At 47.7% G+C, this 24,036-nt stretch overlaps 1 protein-coding gene across 1 annotated transcript in view; it reads right to left on the reverse strand.

The window, feature by feature from the left end:
• Positions 1 to 7,502: 7,502 nt before the first annotated feature.
• LOC115125341 (RNA binding protein fox-1 homolog 3-like) overlaps positions 7,503 to 24,036 on the reverse strand; it is a 143,781-nt gene continuing 127,247 nt past the window's right edge. The window contains exons 9-10 of the mRNA XM_065002665.1: positions 15,585 to 15,663; positions 7,503 to 10,473 (exon numbers count right to left, since the gene is read on the reverse strand). Coding sequence (XP_064858737.1) covers positions 10,429 to 10,473; positions 15,585 to 15,663 — 124 coding nt within the window. The 3' untranslated portion in view covers positions 7,503 to 10,428. The remainder of the gene's footprint in view (positions 10,474 to 15,584; positions 15,664 to 24,036) is intronic.

Consider the following 24,036-nt stretch of genomic DNA (forward strand, 5'->3'; position numbering starts at 1 on the left):
GGGAGAGACTAGCTGAGAGAGCCGATGGCAGCCATTTTGTGTCTGGCCCGTGGCCCATGGTGCCATCTTACAAATGACTGCATTAACAGAGCCAATTAAAGTGGCAATCATTTAATGGCCACCTACGCAGCCGTGCGAGACTGGAACTTTCATCACGTCAATCGGCCGTAAGGCAGTAATATTCAGTTAGAGCAATCTGGCCAGTGGACCGACTCAGCTCTGCTCTACTCTCAATAAAACATGCCACCACTCAGCACTGACTGGGTATTAGGAATAACAGCTTTAGGAGGAGAGGAGTTATTCTTTTGAAAATATATATACTGAATCGCTTTAATTTAATGGCAGCTATCAATAGTAGTTCTTTGTAGTTAATTGTACAAAAAAGTTTGTAATAAAATACAAAAAGAGAGAATAAATGTTTTATTTCCACCAATTTTTCTAAATGTATTTTGGTTTTCATAAACTAAAGAACACATGCTTTCCAGGACAGGTTTCTCTCCCTTCACCTGAAATCAAGGCGTAGACATAGTGATGGGGACATGATGGGGCAGACAGAGTGATGGGGACATGAAGGTGCAGACAGAGTGATGGGGACATGAAGGTGCAGACAGAGTGATGGGGGACATGAAGGTGCAGACAGAGTGATGGGGACATGAAGGTGCAGACAGAGTGATGGGGACATGAAGGTGCAGACAGAGTGATGGGGACATGAAGGTGCAGACAGAGTGATGGGGACATGAAGGTGCAGACAAAGTGATGGGGACATGAAGGTGCAGACAGAGTGATGGGGACATGAAGGTGCAGACAGAGTGATGGGGACATGAAGATGCAGACAGAGTGATGGGGACATGAAGATGCAGACAGAGTGATGGGGACAAGAAGGTGCAGACAGAGTGATGGGGACAAGAAGGTGCAGACGGGTGATGGGGGACATGAAGGTGCAGACAGAGTGATGGGGACATGAAGATGCAGACAGAGTGATGGGGACAAGAAGGTGCAGACGGAGTGATGGGGGACATGAAGGTGCAGACAGAGTGATGGGGACATGAAGATGCAGACAGAGTGATGGGGACAAGAAGGTGCAGACGGAGTGATGGGGAAATGAAGGTGCAGACAGATTGATGCTGGACATGAAGGTGCAGACAGAGTGATGGGGACATGAAGGTGCAGACAGAGTGATGGGGACATGAAGGTGCAGACAGAGTGATGGGGACATGAAGGTGCAGATGGAATGATGGGGACATGAAGGTGCAGATGGAGTGATGGGGGACATGAAGGTGCAGACAGAGTGATGGGGACATGAAGGTGCAGACAGAGAGATGGGGAAATGAAGGTGCAGATGGAGAGATGGGGACATGAAGGTGCAGATTGAGAGATGGGGAAATGAAGGTGCAGATGGAGGGATGGGGACATGAAGGTGCAGATGGAATGATGGGGGACATGAAGGTGCAGACGGAGTGATGGGGGACATGAAGATGCAGACAGAGTGATGGGGACATGAAGGTGCAGATGGTCTGATGGGGGACATGAAGGTGCAGACAGACTGATGGGAAGAAAGAAGAAAAGAATTGCGTTTTATCGACCAATGTCCTTCCCTATCTATCCTCTGCAGTCATACTACCCAGAATGCTTTCGGCTCCAAGCGCTCTGAGTTTTAGGAGCATCGTAAAGGGGAACAGAGCTAGAGTCGTTTAAAATTGGGCTTGTCTACTTCAAAACATAAATATAACAACAAAAAGCAACACAAATGCAAAACAACATAAAAATAAAACAATTTCTCAGAGACCTGATTCTCCTCCTCTAGGTTATTTGGCCACATTGTATACACACATACATATTATAGAGCAACAATATACTTCACATGGTCATCTGACCAAAGACACATAAAATCACAAGATAAGCCAGTAGGGTGCTCTACACCGGCACCTTTTCCCTACATAGTGCACTACTTTAGACCAGGGCCCATAGGGAATAGGGTGCTTTAGACCAGGGCCCATAGGGAATAGGGTGCAATACTTTAGACCAGGGCCCATAGGGAATAGGGGGCATTACCCTGACCAGGGCCCATCAGGAATAGGGTGAATTACTTTAGACCAGGGGAAATGAAGGGAATAGGGATGACATTTAGGACAGAGGAAGATAGGGAATAGGGTGCAGATGGAATTAGACCAGGGCCCATGGGGGACAGAAGGTGCCATTTTGGAGTGCACACTGTCTCTCCCCTTCAGTATACCAACAATGAAGTTAAAGTATATTTTTTAAAGTCCTAAAATGTCACCACTGTTTAACCCACAATTTAATCCACTGTTTAATCCACTGTTTGACCCACTGTTTAACCCACTGTTTAACCCACAATTTAATCCACTGTTTAATCCGCTGTTTAATCCACTGTTTGATCCACTGTTTGACCCACTGTTTAACCCACTGTTTGACCCACTGTTTAATCCGCTGTTTAATCCACTGTTTAATCCACTGTTTAATCCACTGTTTAATCCACTGTTTGACCCACTGTTTAATCCACTGTTTAACCCACTGTTTAACCCACTGTTTAATCCACTGTTTAATCCACTGTTTAACCCACTGTTTAACCCACTGTTTAATCCACTGTTTAATCCACTGTTTAATCCACTGTTTAACCCACTGTTTAATCCACTGTTTAACCCACTGTTTAACCCACTGTTTAATCCACTGTTTAATCCACTGTTTAACCCACTGTTTAACCCACTGTTTGACCCACTGTTTAATCCACTGTTTAATCCACTGTTTAATCCACTGTTTAACCCACTGTTTGACCCACTGTTTAACCCACTGTTTAACCCACTGTTTAACCCACTGTTTAATCCACTGTTTGACCCACTGTTTGACCCACTGTTTAACCCACTGTTTAACCCACTGTTTAACCCACTGTTTGATTCACTGTTTAACCCACTGTTTAACCCACTGTTTAATCCACTGTTTAATCCACTGTTTGACCCACTGTTTGATTCACTGTTTAACCCACTGTTTAACCCACTGTTTAATCCACTGTTTAATCCACTGTTTAACCCACTGTTTAACCCACTGTTTAATCCACTGTTTAATCCACTGTTTAACCCACTGTTTAACCCACTGTTTGATTCACTGTTTAACCCACTGTTTAATCCACTGTTTAATCCACTGTTTAATCCACTGTTTAATCCACTGTTTAACCCACTGTTTAATCCACTGTTTAATCCACTGTTTAATCCACTGTTTAATCCACTGTTTAATCCACTGTTTAATCCACTGTTTAACCCACTGTTTAACCCATTGTTTGATTCACTGTTTAACCCACTGTTTAACCCACTGTTTAACCCACTGTTTAACCCACTGTTTAACCCACTGTTTGACCCACTGTTTGACCCATATAGATAATTTTGTAACATTTTGTTTCATAAAACAAAAAAAAACTTTTTCTAGATTTTCTCAATCTAATAATAATAGATAATATCACTATAATCCATTATATATACTAATAAATACTATGCTGTGACACTTCTATAATAACACACAAGTACTGTATGTAAAATGATTAACATCTTGTAGAAATACAAAAACAAGGAAAACAAGAGTAATTTCGGGAAGAATTCAGTAAAGTGCAAATAGGAAGATATATAAGGAATGAAATATATAGTAATATTAAGATTATTCATAATAAAAGTCAACATATGCAACACGAGATAATTATTTACATAATATAATGAGAGCAGCAGCAGAGTCGATATCCTTCTCGCACAGAACAGCTGTTTTTACATTGTGAGGTCAAAGGTCTATTGAGACTAATGTAGTTTGACTATAAGAATATTTTGTATAATATAAATACTGATATATTTTAAGGTGGATATGTAAGATTTTGTTTGGGCTAGATATATTTTGCGTGTGAGCCGAGCTGGTCAAAGACGTTTTTGTCATGAAACACCAACAGGTTACAGTGTAGAGAATATCTCTTCCAGTATGAACCGCACCCTACACAACAAGTCTTAATTAATAACATTTAAAGCACCCTCGTGCCCTCTCCTTTGCCCTTTTGAGTTATTCAACCTCTTGGAACCACCCATCGCGGATCCGGGATAATTGTCATCAACTACGCTAAATAGCATAGCGCAACGGTCAAATAATCTTACTAGACAATATTAATATTCATGAAATCACAAGTGAAATATAGTGAAACACAGCTTAGCCTTTTGTTAATCACCCTGTAGTCTCAGATTTTGAAATGATGCTTTACAGCGATAACAATACAAGCGTTTGTGTAACTTTATCGATATACTAGCAAAACATTATGTTCACCTGGCAGCAGGTAACTTGGTCACGAAAATCAGAAAAGCAATCAAATTAATCATTTACCTTTGATGAGCTTCGGATGTTTTCACTCACGAGACTCTCAGTTAGACAGCAAATGTTCCTTTTGTTCCATAAAGATATTTTTAAATCCAAATACCTCCGTTAGTATGCCTAGGAATCCACCGGAAATAGCGGTCACGACAACGCAGAACAAAATTACAAATTATATCAATAATATCGACAGAAACATAGCAAACATTTTTTATAATTAATCCTCAAGGTGTTTTTCAAATATCTATTCGATAATATATCAACCGGGACAGTTGGCTTTTCACTAGGACCAGGAAGAAAAATACACCTCTCTGTTTTGGGCAAAAATCACACTGAGAGCCAACAACAGACCACTTACGCAATGTGGACGTTTACGCTCATTCTTCAAAATAAAGGCCTGAAACTACGTCTAAAGGCTGTAGACACCTTTAGGGCAGCCACAGAAAAAGGAATCTGGTTGATATCCCTTTCAATGGGCAATAGGGATGCATAGAAAGACAATAGCTAGGCCATTGAGAGGCATTAGGACGGGAACAGTCAAACAATAGCTAGGCCGTTGAGCAGGAATTAGGAAGGGAACAGTCAAACAATAGCTAGGCCATTGAGCAGGCATTAGGACGGGAACAGTCAAACAATAGCTAGGCCGTTGAGCAGGTATTAGGACGGGAACAGTCAAACAATAGCTAGGCCGTTGAGCAGGCATTAGGACGGGAACAGTCAAACAATAGCTAGGCCGTTGAGCAGGCATTAGGACGGGAACAGTCAAACAATAGCTAGGCCGTTGAGCAGGCATTAGGACGGGAACAGTCAAACAATAGCTAGGCCGTTGAGCAGGCATTAGGACGAGAACAGTCAATGTCATATATTTCCATTTGTTTACGTATCTTCTAAATATATGGCTCTGGTTACAAACATTGAGGATCGAGGATAAATTGTGTGAAAGACACAAAAGTCAGTCAGACACATGTTTATGAGTGAAGGAGTAGAATGACACACAAGGAAACACTACTAGCTCAACCTAGTTAAAGGGAAAGGGGGATACTCTGAATCAACTCTGGAATGTGTCACTCTGAATCAACTCTGGAATGTGTCACTCTGAATCAACTCTGAATGTGTCACTCTGAATCAACTCTGGAATGTGTCACTCTGAATCAACTCTGAAATGTGTCAACTGAAATGTGTCACTGAATCACCTCTGAAATGTGTCACTCTGAATCAACTCTGAAATGTGTCACTCTGAATCAACTCTGAAATGTGTCACTCTGAATCAACTCTGAAATGTGTCACTCTGAATCAACTCTGAAATGTGTCACTCTGAAACAACTCTGAAATGTGTCACTCTGAATCAACTCTGAAATGTGTCACTCTGAGTGGGTTAACTGCCTTGTTCAGGGGAACAGTGGGTTAACTGCCTTGGTCAGGGGCAGAACGACACATTTGTACCTTGTCAGCTCGGGGATACAATCCCAGCAACCTTTCGGTTACTGGCCCAAATCTCTAACCACTAGGCGTGAGGAAGTGGTGTACGAGCCGTGAATGGGGTTCTTATTAAGTTTGACATTTAGCAGATCCCCCAAGGACATGAAGAGAGAGAGGGTTATGAGATAACCCCTAACAGTAGAGGAAGTGTATGAAGAGAGAGGGTTATGAGATAACCCCTAACAGTAGAGGAAGTGTATGAAGAGAGAGGGTTATGAGATAACCCCTAACAGTAGAGGAAGTGTATGAAGAGAGAGGGTTATGAGATAACCCCTAACAGTAGAGGAAGTGTATGAAGAGAGAGGGTTATGAGATAACCCCTAACAGTAGAGGAAGTGTATGAAGAGAGAGGGTTATGAGATAACCCCTAACAGTAGAGGAAGTGTATGAAGAGAGAGGGTTATGAGATAACCTAACCTAACAGTAGAGGAAGTGTATGAAGAGAGAGGGTTATGATAACCCCTAACAGTAGAGGAAGTGTATGAAGAGAGAGGGTTATGAGATAACCCCTAACAGTAGAGGAAGTAGAGGAAGTAACAGTAGAGGAATGAAGAGAGAGGGTTATGAGATAACCCCTAACAGTAGAGGAAGTGTATGAAGAGAGAGGGTTATGAGATAACCCCTAACAGTAGAGGAAGTGTATGAAGAGAGAGGGTTATGAGATAACCCCTAACAGTAGAGGAAGTGTATGAAGAGAGAGGGTTATGAGATAACCCCTAACAGTAGAGGAAGTTATGAAGAGAGAGGGTTATGAGATAACCCCTAACAGTAGAGGAAGTGTATGAAGAGAGAGGGTTATGAGATAACCCCTAACAGTAGAGGAAGTGTATGAAGAGAGAAGAGATAACCCCTAACAGTAGAGGAAGTGTATGAAGAGAGAGGGTTATGAGATAACCCCTAACAGTAGAGGAAGTGTATGAAGAGAGAGGGTTATGAGATAACCCCTAACAGTAGAGGAAGTGTATGAAGAGAGAGGGTTATGAGATAACCCCTAACAGTAGAGGAAGTGTATGAAGAGAGAGGGTTATGAGATAACCCCTAACAGTAGAGGAAGTGTATGAAGAGAGAGGGTTATGAGATAACCCCTAACAGTAGAGGAAGTGTATGAAGAGAGAGGGTTATGAGATAACCTCTAACAGTAGAGGAAGTGTATGAAGAGAGAGGTGAGGGAGGAGAGAGTTTATCCAATCCATATTTCCCAATGGCCTCCTCCTAGCTGGGAACAATGGAGAATCTGCAGTAATGGACACAACAGCCATGGCATTGGACAAAGGAGGTGTGTGTGTGTGTAGTCAGGCTGGTGTATCTTCCAATGAGATCAGTGCTTATTGACTGAGCTCTGTTGTTTCTAATCTGTTACTATCCTCTACACAGTCTTCTTCCCTCGACGCCCACCACAACTGACTTCCCTCTTTACCATCCAATTACACAACGCACACGTGTGTGTGTGTGTGTGGATGAGAATGTGTCTGTTTGTCTGTATAAGTGTGCAGGTGTGTGTGTGTGTGTCCTAGACGAGGGGAATAACCAGCGTTGTAAGGTTGTTGGACTAAGAGATCCTATTTCACAATAAGGTTATTGGTTCACCTCCCTCTCCATTCTCACAATGACCTGCTCCCTCCCTCCCTCCCTCCCTCCCTCCCTCTTTCTCACCAGTAACTGGACTTCTTTAAACACTGCAGGGCCTGGGGGAGTGTGTGTGGAGTTACCTTGAGGGAGTGTCACACGCAGACAGAGAGAGTCAATCTCAGAGAAATTAAAGAGAAGAACACATTCTTAAAGTGATGGAAATATGTCTTTAAGACTCAGTAACACTGAACATCTTCTCCTGTGGGAGTCCTAACATCCTTCCTAATGTCAATCGCAACTCTAAGAGCTTCTCTCCGCCCTCCCACCTCTGCACCTGAGGGATGTTTCCCTAAGTGGCACCATATTCCCTGTATAGCCCACTACTTCTGACCAGAGCCTATAGGGTCAAAAGGCTCTGGTCAAGAGTGGTGCACTACTGCCATTTGGGACACACCCCAGGTCTCAGGGTGGGACCGTGTCTGGGACTGGAACACGGCGTTCTACCATGTAAGGTAACAACTCACTGGCCTAATCAACATGTGCCCTTCTCTCTTTCACATCTTACACGCCTGTAGGGCGGCAGGTAGCCTAGAGGTTAAGAGGGTCAGTAACCAAAAGGTCACTGGTTCAAATCCTCTAGCCAGCTAGGTGAAAAATGTGCCGTTCTGCCTTTGAGCAAGGCAGATAACCCCCAACTTCTCTCTGGGTACGTTGATGTCAATAAAGGCAGCCCCCCCCAGCCCTCTGATTCAGAGGGGCTAAATGGGCTAAATGACTCCTGCACCTCTCTGATTCAGAGGGGTTGGGTGAAATGACTCCTGCACCTCTCTGATTCAGAGGGGTTGGGTTAAATGACTCCTGCACCTCTCTGATTCAGAGGGGTTGGGTTAAATGACTCCTGCACCTCTCTGATTCAGAGGGGTTGGGTTAAATGACTCCTGCACCTCTCTGATTCAGAGGGGTTGGGTTAAATGACTCCTGCACCTCTCTGATTCAGAGGGGTTAAATGACTCCTGCAGCTCTCTGATTCAGAGGGGTTGGGTTAAATGCAGAAGACACATCTTGGATGAATGCTTTCAGTTGTACTGACCAGGTACAACTGACCGGGTACAAATGCCCAGGTACAACTGACCAAGTACAACTGACCAGGTATCCCCTTCTCCCTGTGCAGTAAAACACACTAGCCTTTCTCTTCTCTTAAATCCTACCTCATCCCCATACTGTTTATATTTATTTGCTTTTCTGCTCTTTTGCACACCAATATCTCTACCTGTACATGACCATCTGATCATTTATCACTCCAGTGTTAATCTGCAAAATTGTAATTATTCGCCTACCTCCTCATGCCTTTTGCACACAATGTATATAGACTCTTTTTTTTCTACTGTGTTATTGACTTGTTAATTGTTTACTCTGTTCACACTGCTATGCTTTATCTTGGCCAGGTCGCAGTTGCAAATGAGAACTTGTTCTCAACTAGCCTACCTGGTTAAATAAAGGTGAAATAAAAATAAAAAATTAAAAAATATGTACCATTTGAAAAACAGCAAATGCCTTCAACATCCTCTTCGTTGAATAGTGTTACTTGTTCAAAGATATAGTTCAGTTTGGCACGGAAAAATTATATAATGGATATGAATTGAAGATACTGTATGCAATGACTCTCTTTCTAAAAAGAAAAACTGACCAATGAAATATCTAATAATAATAATAATCTGTTGTAATGTTGTAGTATTATTGCTTTTGGCTCAGTGCCACAATCAATGCTCTCGCTCTGAAACACTACTGCTACAGCAATGGCAGCCACAGCTCTCCTTCTCCCCCCTCTCTTCTTACTACACATCATTCTAGGATACATCACTTCCTGTCAGCCATTAGGTCACAGATCAACCTCTTATAGCTGAGTGCGTTTATGTTTATGTCATTAGCCTACGAAGTCTCAGGTCTACAAACTAAACTCTTGGGTCTACGTCCCAAATGGCACCCAATTTCGTAAATAGTGCACTACTTTTACCCAGATTAGTGCACTACTTTTGCCCAGAACCTTACGGGCCCACGTTAAAAGTAGTGCACTACATAGAGAATAGGGTGCCAAGTTGAATGCCTGTGTCATTTACTTACTTAATAAAACCCAGTATGAAATGTGTTGCTTCAACGGGAATTGCTGAACATTAGCGGTCTTAATGTATATTGGGAAAATGACAAATTGCAGCGTTAATAGTAGTGACCCGTCCTACAGGAACGCAGTTTGATAACATAAACTCAGAGGAATATAGAGTAGCAGCATTTAGTTGTTTTTTCGTTGGTAAATTCCCTCGGTATGATTCCCATTATACAGGCGTTATACAGACAATATAAACCTATTGCCCACCATTTATAATACTATTGTTAATGATTAAATGTGTTAAATTAATGACAATATTTTGGCTTTATTGGAAAGAGAAAGGCCTATTCCCTCATATCCAACTTCTTTCTTTCTTTCTTTCTTTCTTTCTTTCTTTCTTTCTTTCTTTCTTTCTTTCTTTCTTTCTTTCTTTCTTTCTTTCTTTCTTTCTTTCTTTCTTTCTTTCTTTCTTTCTTTCTTTCTTTCTTTCTTTCTTTCTTTCTTTCTTTCTTTCTTTCTTTCTCTCTCTTTTTATTTCTTTGTCTCGCTCCAGCACCACTTTCTTTCTCACATTCTAGAAACCATCAATCTCAACCCGGAGCAATACATTCCAATCAATACAGGAAATAAACAAGAGCATCGTCATTTCCAAAATCGGTACAGTACATCGATGACAGACAATGCATATAGTCAAGATAAAACTCTTAAAAGTAGACATCAACTTGAGAGTCTTGACAAGGTGGTCATGTGTTTTGTTGACCTGGAGAGTCTTGACAAGGTGGTCATGTGTTTTGTTGACCTGGTGTTGTTTTGCTCAACTTTTAGTTTTCCATTGAAGAGGAAGGAGGTGTTTAGTTTGATGTATTTTTTTTTTCTGGGGGCGGAAGGAGGGAGGAGGGGGGCGTTTGTCCCTCTCTCTCGCTCTAGTACGGAGTGAAGCGACTGCAGCCTCCTCTGTATAGGCTAGCCTGCAACATCAAAGATGAAAAAAGCTCCAATCAGTATTCAGTATAGGAAGCTTGGGTTATATGCTGCGTTCGCGTGCTCGTCGGAATTAGGAAACTCTGACATTTCTAACTTGCTAACTGGTTGAACGTGGCATGTGTATAACTACAACCTGTTAGTAAGTCGGAAATGTACGATTTTCCTAGTTCCGACTGGCATGTGAACGCAGCAATATCATATTATATTGGCTTCTTCTTTTTCTCCCTCAAAACTTTCTTCCCGTTAAAAAAAAAAAATGTTGCAATGGTTGAAGTGTTGGTGGAGATTTAGAGGAGATGGGTACCAGAGGCTTGGAAGTGACTGTGTTTGTGTGCATGCGTACACTATGAATGTTTTCTTATGTTTGTGAGAAAGGAATGGAAGGACTTGGGAAGTGATTCGTGGTGTGATTCAAACTAAGCAGTGACTAAATTCTCAAAAAGTTTTACTCCAATCTTCCATTGAAACTACAAACTCTAAATAGGTCATTGAATCAGATATACAGTAGTTAATTCTCTTTCATGTCCAGATCACGATTTATACTGAGTCTGCACCACTCTCTCTTTCCCTGATCTCTCTGCCCCTCCACCCCTCTCTCTGTCCCCCTCCACCCCTCTGTCTGCCCCCCCACCCTCTTTCTGTCCCCCTCCACCCCTCTGTCTGCCCTCCCCACCCCTCTCTCTGTCCCCACCTACCCCTCTCTCTGCTCCCTTACCACTCTCTCTGCCCCATACCCCTCTGTCTGCCCTCCCCACCCCTCTCTCTGTCCCCACCTACCCCCTCTCTCTGCTCCCTTACCACTCTCTCTGCCCCATACCCCTCTGTCTGCCCTCCCCACCCTCTGTCTGCCCTCCCCACCCCTCTGTCTGCCCTCCCCACCCCTCTCTCTGTCCCCACCTACCCCTCTCTCTGCTCCCCTACCACTCTCTCTGCCCCATACCCCTCTATCTGTCCCCCCACCCCTCTCTCTGTCCCCACCTACCCCTCTCTCTGCTCCCCTACCACTCTCTCTGCCCCATACCCCTCTATCTGTCCCCCCCCACCCCTCTCTCTGTCCCCACCTACCCTCTCTCTGCTCCCCTACCACTCTCTCTGCCCCATACCCCTCTATCTGTCCCCCCCCACCCCTCTCTCTGTCCCCACCTACCCCTCTCTCTGCTCCCCTACCACTCTCTCTGCCCCATACCCCTCTATCTGTCCCCCCACCCCTCTATCTGTCCCCTCCCCACCCCTCTGTCTGCCCTCCCCACCCCTCTGTCTGTCCCCCCACCCCTCTGTCTGTCCCCACCTACCCCTCTGTCTGTCCCCCCCCACCCCTCTCTCTGCCCCCCCCACCCCTCTCTCTGCCCCCCACCCTCTCTCTGTCCCCCCACCCCTCTCTCTGTCCCCCCACCCCCTCTCTCTCCTCTCTCTGTCCCCCCACCCCTCTCTCTGTCCCCCCCCCCACCCCTCTCTCTGTCCCCCCACTCCTCTCTCTCTGTCCCCCCACCCCTCTCTCTGCTCCCCCCACCCCTCTCTCTGCTCCCCCCACCCCTCTCTCGCCCCCCCCACCCCTCTCTCTGTCCCCCCCACCCCTCTCTCTGCTCCCCCCACCCCCTCTCTGTCCCCCCCACCCCTCTCTCTGCTCCCCCCACCCCTCTCTGCTCCCCCCACCCCTCTCTCTGTCCCCCACACCCCTCTCTCTGCTCCCCCACCGCTCTATCTGTCCCCCCCACCCCTCTCTCTGTCCCCCCACCACTCTCTCTGCCCCATACCCCTCTGTCTGTCCCCCCACCGCTCTATCTGTCCCCCCCCCCCCTCTCTGTCCCCCCCACCACTCTCTCTGCCCCATACCCCTCTCTCTGCCCCCCTCTATCTGTCCCCCCACCCCTCTCTCTGCTCCCCTACCACTCTCTCTGCCCCATACCCCCTCTCTCTGTCCCCCCACCCCTCTATCTGTCCCCCCACCCCTCTCTCTGTCCCCCCCACCCCTCTCTCTGCTCCCCTACCACTCTCTCTGCCCCCCACCCCTCTGTCTGTCCCCCCCACCCCTCTTTCTGTCCCCCTCCACCCCTCTGTCTGCCCTCCCCACCCTCTTTCTGTCCCCCTCCACCCCTCTGTCTGCCCCCCACCCTCTTTCTGTCCCCCTCCACCCCTCTGTCTGCCCTCCCCACCCCTATCTCTGTCCCCCTCCACCCCTCTTTCTGTCCCCCTCCACCCCTCTGTCTGCCCCCCACCCTCTTTCTGTCCCCTCCACCCCTCTGTCTGCCCTCCCCACCACTCTGTCTGCCCTCCCCACCCCTCTGTCTGCCCTCCCCACCCCTCTGTCTGCCCTCCCCACCCCTCCCTCTGTCCCCCTCCACCCCTCTTTCTGTCCCCCTCCACCCCTCTGTCTGCCCTCCCCACCCCTCTGTCTGCCCTCCCCACCCCTCTGTCTGCCCTCCCCACCCCTCTCTCTGTCCCCCTCCACCCCTCTTTCTGTCCCCCTCCACCCCTCTGTCTGCCCCCCACCCTCTTTCTGTCCCCCTCCACCCCTCTGTCTACCCTCCCCACCCCTCTGTCTGCCCTCCCCACCCCTCTCTCTGTCCCCACCTACCCCTCTCTCTGTCCCCCTCCACCCCTCTGTCTGCCCTCCCCACCCCTCTGTCTGCCCCATACCCCTCTGTCTGTCCCCCCCCCACCCCTATGTCTGCCCTCCCCACCCCTCTGTCTGCCCTCCCCACCCCTCTCTCTGTCCCCACCTACCCCTCTCTCTGTCCCCCTCCACCCCTCTGTCTGCCCTCACCACCCCTCTCTCTGTCCCCACCTACCCCTCTCTCTGTCCCCCCACCCCTCTGTCTGCCCTCCCCACCCTCTGTCTGCCCTCCCCACCACTCTCTCTGCCCCATACCCCTCTGTCTGTCCCCCCACCCTCTGTCTGCCCTCCCCACCCCTCTGTCTGCCCTCCCCACCCCCTCTCTCTTTCCCCACCTACCCCTCTCTCTGCTCCCCTACCACTCTCTCTGCCCCATACCCCTCTCTCTGTCCCCCCCCCACCCTCTATCTGTCCCCCCCACCCCTCTCTCTGCCCCAAGCATGTTACCCAAGTATCCTAATACAGACCTAGTACATCAAACATCATTATATATAATTAAATATTTCTCTCTCCCTCTCTCTCTCACAGTAAGTGGTCGTGCTTGTTCAGTGTGTCTACAAGATGGCATTTTGCCATCTTGTGTATTTAGTTACTTCTTGTTCTTCCTTAGGGCTCGATTTAATCCGTATCACGGAAGTTCAGGGCAATGTTTCCACGTTTGCGGAGGCTGCATTTCTGGTAAACGCTGAATCAAGCTCATATAGTGTTTGGTCCAGATTGATACTTTACATCATCCTCTTCTATTCCTATTCAGCCCCTCAATCTTTCTCTAAACATACTGTCATTTTTACTGTAGTGGTGAGTGGATCAACGTTTACGGAATGTACATTACGGAATGTAATGTGGAATGTAATGTAATGTGTAATGTAATGTGTAATGTGTAATGTGTAATGTAATGTGGAATGTAATGTGGAATGTAATGTGGAATGAAGAATGTGTAATGTAATGTAATGTGTAATGTAATGTGTAATGTGTAATGTGTAATGTAATGTGCAATGTAATGTGTAATGAGTAATGTAATGTGTAATGTAATGTGTAATGTGTAATGCAATGTGTAACGTGATGTGTAATGTGTAATATGTAATGCAATGTAATGTAATGTGTAATGTGTAATGTAATGTGTAATGTGTAATGTGTAATGCAATGTAATGTAATGTGCAATGTAATGTAATGTGTAATGTGTAATGCAATGTAATGTGTGATGTAATGTGTAATGTTATGTGTAATGTGTAATGTGTAATGTGTAATGTGTAATGTAATGTGTAACGTTATGTGTAATGTGTAATGTGTAATGTAATGTGTAACGTTATGTGTAATGTGTAATGTGTAATGCAATGTAATGTAATGTGTAATGCAATGTAATGTGTGATGTAATGTGTAATGTAATGCAATGTGTAATGTAATGTAATGTGTGATGTAATGTGTAATGTAATGTAATGTGTACGTGCAGCAAAGTAAAAGGGAGGTCAATTTGGAAGGAGAAAAAAGAAGTGAATGAATAAGAGAATAGAGAAACACAGTTTTAATGAAGTAAATGAAGAATAACAAATGGTTGTATAATTAATGAATGCTTTTAGCTAGCAGCTGCATGATGGGGGGAGGTCGCTCGGTCGGGAGAAGGAAGGGGGGTGTGATTTCCGGCATCACGCGCGTGTCTGCACACAACAGCTTCTCAGACAGAGCTAAGGGGAGCTGCGTGCCATGGGGACCATTTGTCTGTCTCTATTTTTCGTCTTTGTGTTTTTGTTTTTATGTTTTTCTTTCTTTCTTTAATCTCTCACAGCACGCCACTGCGCGAGCTTGATGGTCGTTAATCTTTGGAGGAAGTCCCTACTCACACCCGCAAAAGGAAACACATAGTTCTTTATTTTTGTATTTTTGGGGGAGGGGGGCTCTCGTTATTTATTTTTTCATCTTTGATGTTAGCTGCAAAAGCTAGCTAAAAACAAACATTAACCAATGAACTATTTCCTCCTGTGGAAATTGAGGAGAATCCTCTCATAATAGAGGATGTAGCGGCCTCATTGGGATTTTAAGAGCTTCAGGCCAATGACATTGAAAAGGGACTTAGAGAATAAAGCAACGACATTTCTGGTTCATTTACTGAAGTGGCAACAGCTGTTGAATCTCAGATAGAAAACATGCTCTAGAAAATCACACAGTGACAGAGTCAGCTACTTCCAGGAAATCAAATAATTTCACCTGTCCTCCCATGTGTCCATTCTACTTTCATTTACAGTATATGCATCCTTACATAATACGTACATATTACATGATATAAATACAATGCATGATAAATGCAAAACTCTGTATTGCTTGGACTACTACTCTGTATCCCAAATGGCCCCATTTTCTCTATATAGTGGACCACTTTGACCAAGTCCCTATAGGGAGTAGGGAACCCTGTGGGATGCAGTGTTAAGTGTGTTTCACGTTTTAGTAAGCAGTGGTCATGGTAACAGAAGAGGACAGAGGACTCACCATAGTACCCACACTGTACGTGGCTGCAGGACCAATCGTGTGGTGATATGGGTCCGCTGTTGCATAGACTCTCCCATAACTGTATGGGAGAGAGGAGAGAGGAGGAGGAGAGAGAGGAGAGAGAGGAGAGAGAGAGGAGAGAGACGAGAGGAGAGAGGAGAGAGGGGAGAGAGGAGAGAGAGGAGAGAGGAGAGAGGAGAGAGGAGAGAGAGGAGAGAGGAGAGAGGGGAGAGAGGAGAGAGGAGAGAGAGGAGAGAGGAGAGAGAGGAGAGAGGGGAGAGGGGAGAGGGGAGAGAGGAGAGAGGGGAGAGGGGAGAGGGGAGAGAGGAGAGAGGAGAAAGGAGAGAGAGGAGAGAGAGAGGAGAGAGAGAGGAGAGAGAGGAGAGAGACGAGAGAGGAGAGAGGATAGAGAGAGGAGAGAGGAGAGAGAGGTGAGCGAGGAGAGAGAGGAGAGAGAGAGAGGAGAGAGAAGAGAGAGAGGAGAGAGGAGAGAGAGGAGAGAGAGAGAGAGAGGGAGAGAGGAGAGAGGAGGGAGGAGAGAGAGTAGAGAGGAGAGAGAGGAGAGAGGAGAGAGGAGAGAGAGGAGAGAGGAGAGAGAGGAGAGAGTAGAGAGGGGAGAGGAGAGAGGAGAGAGGAGAGAGAGGAGAGAGGAGAGAGGAGAGAGGAGAGAGGAGAGAGAGGAGAGAGGAGAGAGGAGAGAGGGGAGAGGGGAGAGGAGAGAGAGGAGAGAGGAGAGAGGAGAGAGGAGAGAGACCATATCTTAGGCTACATACGTGAAGTGTGTTCAGGATTAATTTTAATCAATGACATGATGTTTATTGTTTTAGACAAAAAACGGATATTCATTCACATTCAAATTGATAATGAATTAATTGTTTATTCTAACGGACCTAACCCCAAACATCTGCACATTGATTAAATTAGGCCCTTAAGAGTTTTGATAACAGACAATTAGTGTCGAGACAGAAAAATAATGAACATGAGACACTACCGCACTGGTGTCCAGAGAATACATCTCTTAGTAACGTTACAGACAGCCCTGCCTCTGGTGTCCAGAGACTACATCTCTTAGTAACGTTACAGACAGCCCTGCCTCTGGTGTCCAGAGACTACATCTCTTAGTAACGTTACAGACAGCCCTGCCTCTGGTGTCCAGAGACTAGATCTCTTAGTAACGTTACAGACAGCCCTGCCTCTGGTGTCCAGAGACTACATCTCTCAGTAACGTTACAGACAGCCCTGCCTCTGGTGTCCAGAGACTACATCTCTTAGTAACGTTACAGACAGCCCAGCCTCTGGTGTCCGGAGACTACATCTCTTAGTAACGTTACAGACAGCCCTGCCTCTGGTGTCCAGAGACTACATCTCTTAGTAACGTTACAGACAGCCCTGCCTCTGGTGTCCAGAGACTACATCTCTTAGTAACGTTACAGACAGCCCTGCCTCTGGTGTCCAGAGACTACATCTCTTAGTAACGTTACAGACAGCCCTGCCTCTGGTGTCCAGAGACTACATCTCTTAGTAACGTTACAGACAGCCCAGCCTCTGGTGTCCAGAGACTACATCTCTTAGTAACGTTACAGACAGCCCAGCCTCTGGTGTCCAGAGACTACATCTCTTAGTAACGTTACAGACAGCCCTGCCTCTGGTGTCCAGAGACTACATCTCTTAGTAATGTTACAAACAGCCCTGCCTCTGGTGTCCAGAGACTACATCTCTTAGTAACGTTACAGACAGCCCTGCCTCTGGTGTCCAGAGACTACATCTCTTAGTAATGTTACAGACAGCCCAGCCTCTTGTGTCTAGAGACTACATCTCTTAGTAACGTTACAGACAGCCCAGCCTCTTGTGTCCAGAGACTACATCTCTTAGTAACGTTACAGACAGCCCAGCCTCTTGTGTCCAGAGACTACATTTACATTTACATTTAAGTCATTTAGCAGACGCTCTTATCCAGAGCGACTTACAAGTTGGTGCTTTCACCTTATGACATCTAGTGGAACAGCCACTTTACAATAGTGCATCTAAGTCTTTTAAGGGGGGGGTGAGAAGGATTACTTTATCCTATCCTAGGTATTCCTTAAAGAGGTGGGGTTTCAGGTGTCTCCGGAAGGTGGTGATTGACTCCGCTGTCCTGGCGTCGTGAGGGAGTTTGTTCCACCATTGGGGGGCCAGAGCAGCGAACAGTTTTGACTGGGCTGAGCGGGAACTGTACTTCCTCAGTGGTAGGGAGGCGAGCAGGCCAGAGGTGGATGAACGCAGTGCCCTTGTTTGGGTGTAGGGCCTGATCAGAGCCTGGAGGTACTGAGGTGCCGTTCCCCTCACAGCTCCGTAGGCAAGCACCATGGTCTTGTAGCGGATGCGAGCTTCAACTGGAAGCCAGTGGAGAGAGCGGAGGAGTGGGGTGACGTGAGAGAATTGGGAAGGTTGAACACCAGACGGGCTGCGGCGTTCTGGATGAGTTGTAGGGTTTAATGGCACAGGCAGGGAGCCCAGCCAACAGCGAGTTGCAGTAATCCAGACGGGAGATGACAAGTGCCTGGATTAGGACCTGCGCCGCTTCCTGTGTGAGGCAGGGTCGTACTCTGCGGATGTTGTAGAGCATGAACCTACAGGAACGGGCCACCGCCTTGATGTTAGTTGAGAACGACAGGGTGTTGTCCAGGATCACGCCAAGGTTCTTAGCGCTCTGGGAGGAGGACACGACGGAGTTGTCAACCGTGATGGCGAGATCATGGAACGGGCAGTCCTTCCCCGGGAGGAAGAGCAGCTCCGTCTTGCCGAGGTTCAGCTTGAGGTGGTGATCCGTCATCCACACTGATATGTCTGCCAGACATGCAGAGATGCGATTCGCCACCTGGTCATCAGAGGGGGGAAAGGAGAAGATTAATTGTGTGTCGTCTGCATAGCAATGATAGGAGAGACCATGTGAGGTTATGACAGAGCCAAGTGACTTGGTGTATAGCGAGAATAGGAGAGGGCCTAGAACAGAGCCCTGTGGGACACCAGTGGTGAGAGCGCGTGGTGAGGAGACAGATTCTCGCCACGCCACCTGGTAGGAGCGACCTGTCAGGTAGGACGCAATCCAAGCATGGGCCGCGCCGGAGATGCCCAACTCGGAGAGGGTGGAGAGGAGGATCTGATGGTTCACAGTATCGAAGGCAGCCGATAGGTCTAGAAGGATGAGAGCAGAGGAGAGAGAGTTAGCTTTAGCAGTGCGGAGTGCCTCCGTGATACAGAGAAGAGAAGTCTCAGTTGAATGACTAGTCTTGAAACCTGACTGATTTGGATCAAGAAGGTCATTCTGAGAGAGATAGCGGGAGAGCTGGCCAAGGACGGCACGTTCAAGAGTTTTGGAGAGAAAAGAAAGAAGGGATACTGGTCTGTAGTTGTTGACATCGGAGGGATCGAGTGTAGGTTTTTTCAGAAGGGGTGCAACTCTCGCTCTCTTGAAGACGGGAGGGACGTAGCCAGCGGTCAGAGTTGATGAGCGAGGTGAGGTAAGGGAGAAGGTCACCGGAAATGGTCTGGAGAAGAGAGGAGGGGATAGGATCAAGCGGGCAGGTTGTTGGGCGGCCGGCCGTCACAAGACGCGAGATGTCATCTGGAGAGAGAGGGGAGAAAGAGGCCAGAGCACAGGGTAGGGCAGTGTGAGCAGGACCAGCGGTGTCGTTTGACTTAGCAAACGAGGATCGGATGTCGTCGACCTTCTTTTCAAAATGGTTGACGAAGTCATCTGCAGAGAGGGAGTAGGGGGAGGGGGAGGAGGATTCAGGAGGGAGGAGAAGGTGGCAAAGAGCTTCCTAGGGTTAGAGGCAGATGCTTGGAATTTAGAGTGGTAGAAAGTGGCTTTAGCAGCAGAGACAGAGGAGGAAAATGTAGAGAGGAGGGAGTGAAAGGATGCCAGGTCCGCAGGGAGGCGAGTTTTCCTCCATTTCCGCTCGGCTGCCCGGAGCCCTGTTCTGTGAGCTCGCAATGAGTCGTCGAGCCACGGAGCGGGAGGGAGGACCGAGCCGGCCTGGAGGATAGGGGACATAGAGAGTCAAAGGATGCAGAAAGGGAGGAGAGGAGGGTTGAGGAGGCAGAATCAGGAGATAGGTTGGAGAAGGTTTGAGCAGAGGGAAGAGATGATAGGATGGAAGAGGAGAGAGTAGCGGGGGGAGAGAGAGCGAAGGTTGGGACGGCGCGATACCATCCGAGTAGGGGCAGTTTGGGAAGTGTTGGATGAGAGCGAGAGGGAAAAGGATACAAGGTAGTGGTCGGAGACTTGGAGGGAGTTGCAATGAGGTTAGTGGAAGAACAGCATCTAGTAAAGATGAGGTCGAGCGTATTGCCTGCCTTGTGAGTAGGGGGGAAGGTGAGAGGGTGAGGTCTAAAGAGGAGAGGAGTGGAAAGAAGGAGGCAGAGAGGAATGAGTCAAAGGTAGACGTGGGGAGGTTAAAGTCGCCCAGAACTGTGAGAGGTGAGCCGTCCTCAGGAAAGGAGCTTATCAAGGCATCAAGCTCATTGATGAACTCTCCGAGGGAACCTGGAGGGCGATAAATGATAAGGATGTTAAGCTTGAAAGGGCTGGTAACTGTGACAGCATGGAATTCAAAGGAGGCGATAGACAGATGGGTAAGGGGAGAAAGAGAGAATGACCACTTGGGAGAGATGAGGATCCCGGTGCCACCACCCCGCTGACCAGAAGCTCTCGGGGTGTGCGAGAACACGTGGGCGGACGAAGAGAGAGCAGTAGGAGTAGCGGTGTTGTCTGTGGTGATCCATGTTTCCGTCAGTGCCAAGAAGTCGAGGGACTGGAGGGAGGCATAGGCTGAGATGAACTCTGCCTTGTTGGCCGCAGATCGGCAGTTCCAGAGGCTACCGGAGACCTGGAACTCCACGTGGGTCGTGCGCGCTGGGACCACCAGATTAGGGTGGCCGCGGCCACGCGGTGTGGAGCGTTTGTATGGTCTGTGCAGAGAGGAGAGAACAGGGATAGACAGACACATAGTTGACAGGCTAGAGAAGAGGCTACGCTAATGCAAAGGAGATTGGAATGACAAGTGGACTACACGTCTCGAATGTTCAGAAAGTTGAGCTTACGTAGCAAGAATCTAATTGACTAAAATGATTAAAATGATACAGTACTGCTGAGGTAGGCTAGCTGGCAGTGGCTGCTTTCACCTCCCCTAACATCTCTTAGTAACGTTACAGACAGCCCTGCCTCTGGTGTCCAGAGACTACATATCTTAGTAACGTTACAGACAGCCCTGCCTCTGGTGTCCAAAGACTACATCTCTTAGTAACGTTACAGACAGCCCTGTGGGATAGACATGCTATAAATGTACATTGTAAGGTGAGAGTGTGGGATAGACATGCTATAAATGTACATTGTAAAGGTGAGAGTGTGGGATAGACTTGCTATAAATGTACATTGTAAAGGTGAGAGTGTGGGATAGACATGCTATAAATGTACATTGTAAAGGTGAGAGTGTGGGATAGACATGCTATAAATGTACATTTAAAGGTGAGAGTGTGGGATTGCAGTGATTTGTTTTACCCGTTTCAATTCATTGAGAAAAAAGAGTGTGTTTTATCTTCTGGTAGAGGAATGGAGGAATGTTAAACCAGTCAGATAGACAGAGGGAGTATATATATATATAGAGAGAGTTAAATTGAATAGAGAGAGATAGGGATACAGGGATATGAAAAAGGTGAGAGGGAGAGAAATTAGACTTGCGACACGAGGACAGAGTGTATGAAGCAGAAAGAGTAGGAACAGAAAGAGAGGAATATTGGCAGAGACGACTGGCCCAGCGTCGTCCAGGTTAGGGGAGGGAGCCCAGCGTCGTCCAGGTTAGGGGAGGGAGCCCAGCGTCGTCCAGGTTAGGGGAGGGAGCCCAGCGTCGTCCAGGTTAGGGGAGGGAGCCCAGCGTCGTCCAGGTTAGGGAGGGAGCCCAGCGTCGTCCAGGTTAGGGAGGGAGCCCAGCGTCGTCCAGGTTAGGGAGGGAGCCCAGCGTCGACCAGGTTAGGTAGGGAGCCCAGCGTCGTCCAGGTTAGGGGAGGGAGCCCAGCGTCGTCCAGGTTAGGGGAGGGAGCCCAGCGTCGTCCAGGTTAGGGGAGGGAGCCCAGCGTCGTCCAGGTTAGGGGAGGGAGCCCAGCGTCGTCCAGGTTAGGGGAGGGAGCCCAGCGTCGTCCAGGTTAGGGGAGGGAGCCCAGCGTCGTCCAGGTTAGGGGAGGGAGCCCAGCGTCGACCAGGTTAGGGTAGGGAGCCCAGCGTCGTCCAGGTTAGGGAGGGAGCCCAGCGTCGTCCAGGTTAGGGAGGGAGCCCAGCGTCGTCCAGGTTAGGGAGGGAGCCCAGCGTCGTCCAGGTTAGGGGAGGGAGCCCAGCGTCGTCCAGGTTAGGGGAGGGAGCCCAGCGTCGTCCAGGTTAGGGGAGGGAGCCCAGCGTCGTCCAGGTTAGGGGAGGGAGCCCAGCGTCGTCCAGGTTAGGGAGGAGCCCAGCGTCGTCCAGGTTAGGGGAGGGAGCCCAGCGTCGTCCAGGTTAGGGGAGGGAGCCCAGCGTCGTCCAGGTTAAGGGAGGGAGCCCAGCGTTGTCCGGGTTAGGGGAGGGTTTGGATGGGGTAGGCCGTCATTGTAAAATAAGAATTTGTTCTTAACTGGCTTGCTCAGTTAATTAAATAAAAGGTTAAATAAAAAATATGAAATAAAGAGAAATAGACAAATACATGGTCCAATAGAGAGGGAGAAATAGAGAGAGAGAGAGAGAGACACACACACGTTGTCTGTTCTAGGGGCATGCCTGACCTCTCCTCTTCCCTGTATCTCTCTCTTCTCCTCTCTGGCTCCTGAGTGGCACAGTGGTCTAAGGCACTGCATCTCAATGCAAGATGCGTCGCTATAATTCCTGGTTCAAATCCAGGCTTAATCCCATCTGTCTGTGATTGGACGGCACACAGTTGGCCTAGCGCCGGTTTTGGCCGGGCTAAATATACGTTTGTTCTTGCCTAGTTAAATAAAGGTTCAATCAAAATACATTTAAAAAATCCTTCATTCCTCCTGTATCTCTCTGCCCTCATGCTCTCTGGCCCTTCCCTTCATTCCTCCTGTATATCTCTCTGCCCTCGTCTACTCTCTGGCTCTTCCCTTCATTCCTCCTGTATCTCTCTGCCCTCATGCTCTCTGGCTCTTCCCTTCATTCCTCCTGTATCTCTCTGCCCTCATGCTCTCTGGCCCTTCCCTTCATTCCTCCTGTATATCTCTCTGCCCTCGTCTACTCTCTGGCCCTTCCCTTCATTCCTCCTGTATCTCTCTGCCCTCATGCTCTCTGGCCCTTCCCTTCATTCCTCCTGTATCTCTCTCTGCCCTCCTCTACTCTCTGGCCCTTCCCTTCATTCCTCCTGTATCTCTCTCTGCCCTCCTCTACTCTCTGGCCCTTCCCTTCATTCCTCCTGTATCTCTCTCTGCCCTCGTCTACTCTCTGGCTCTTCCCTTCATTCCTCCTGTATCTCTCTCTGCCCTCGTCTACTCTCTGGCTCTTCTCTTCATTCCTCCTGTATCTCTCTGTCTCTGTCTCTGACGGCGTATTCCCTCTCTATTCACTAGCACTAGCTCAGAACTAATCCCACCCTCCCTCCTTTCATCCCACTCTCTCTGAGACGGGACCAGGCGGGCCGCGTCGACCGCTTTATATATTCCTCTCCTCCACATCCCTCTCTCTGCTCCCTCGTTTGTTTGCTATCTTCCAAAAGCAAGGGATGCCAGTGGAGGTCTGGAGGGCATAGATAAGGCCCTGTACGGGTTAGAGCTAGGGTTGGGCTATCAGAGAGTAGAGGAGAAAAAAGAGATGGAAGAGGAATTAAAGGGTGGAGGAAAGGAGGAATAGAGGAGAGGTGGAGGGAGGGAATGATGGCAGGCTGGGAGCATGACATCATTGGAAAAATGTGAAGAGAGGAGATGACTGAAAGGAGGGATGGATGAGAGGAAGACAGATAGGTGGTCAATGTGCAGGGGAGGAGATGTGAATAGATGGATGGATTGATGAAGAAGGAGGAGTGGAAATGGATGAAAATGAATCTATATCCTGTTACTAGTAAATAGATAATGTCACCACTATGCCAGCTGTCATGTTCTTCCTGTTGACATGCACCATTCAAAAAACAATACATCTAATTGTCTGTGGCGTAAGCAAGACTGAAGCAGAAGGACATGGTTGTGTATATGTGTGAAAGAGTTCCCCTGGAAAACAGAGGCAGCAAGTCTCTCAGTTCCACACTGATCCACTCCCTCTAAGCCCTATTAGACAAGAATAAAAAACACTCCATCCCTCGGTGAATTAACTGACTCGCTTTAAATCACAAGAGCTTAAAAAGACAGAGGGAGTAGGGAGTGAGACTGAGGGAGTAGGGAGTGAGACTGAGGGAGTAGGGATTGAGACTGAGGGAATAGGGAGTGAGACGGAGGGAGTTGG

The sequence above is a fragment of the Oncorhynchus nerka genome, linkage group LG16 (genome assembly GCF_034236695.1).
Source record: "Oncorhynchus nerka isolate Pitt River linkage group LG16, Oner_Uvic_2.0, whole genome shotgun sequence".
NCBI classification, from domain to species: Eukaryota; Metazoa; Chordata; class Actinopteri; order Salmoniformes; family Salmonidae; genus Oncorhynchus; species Oncorhynchus nerka.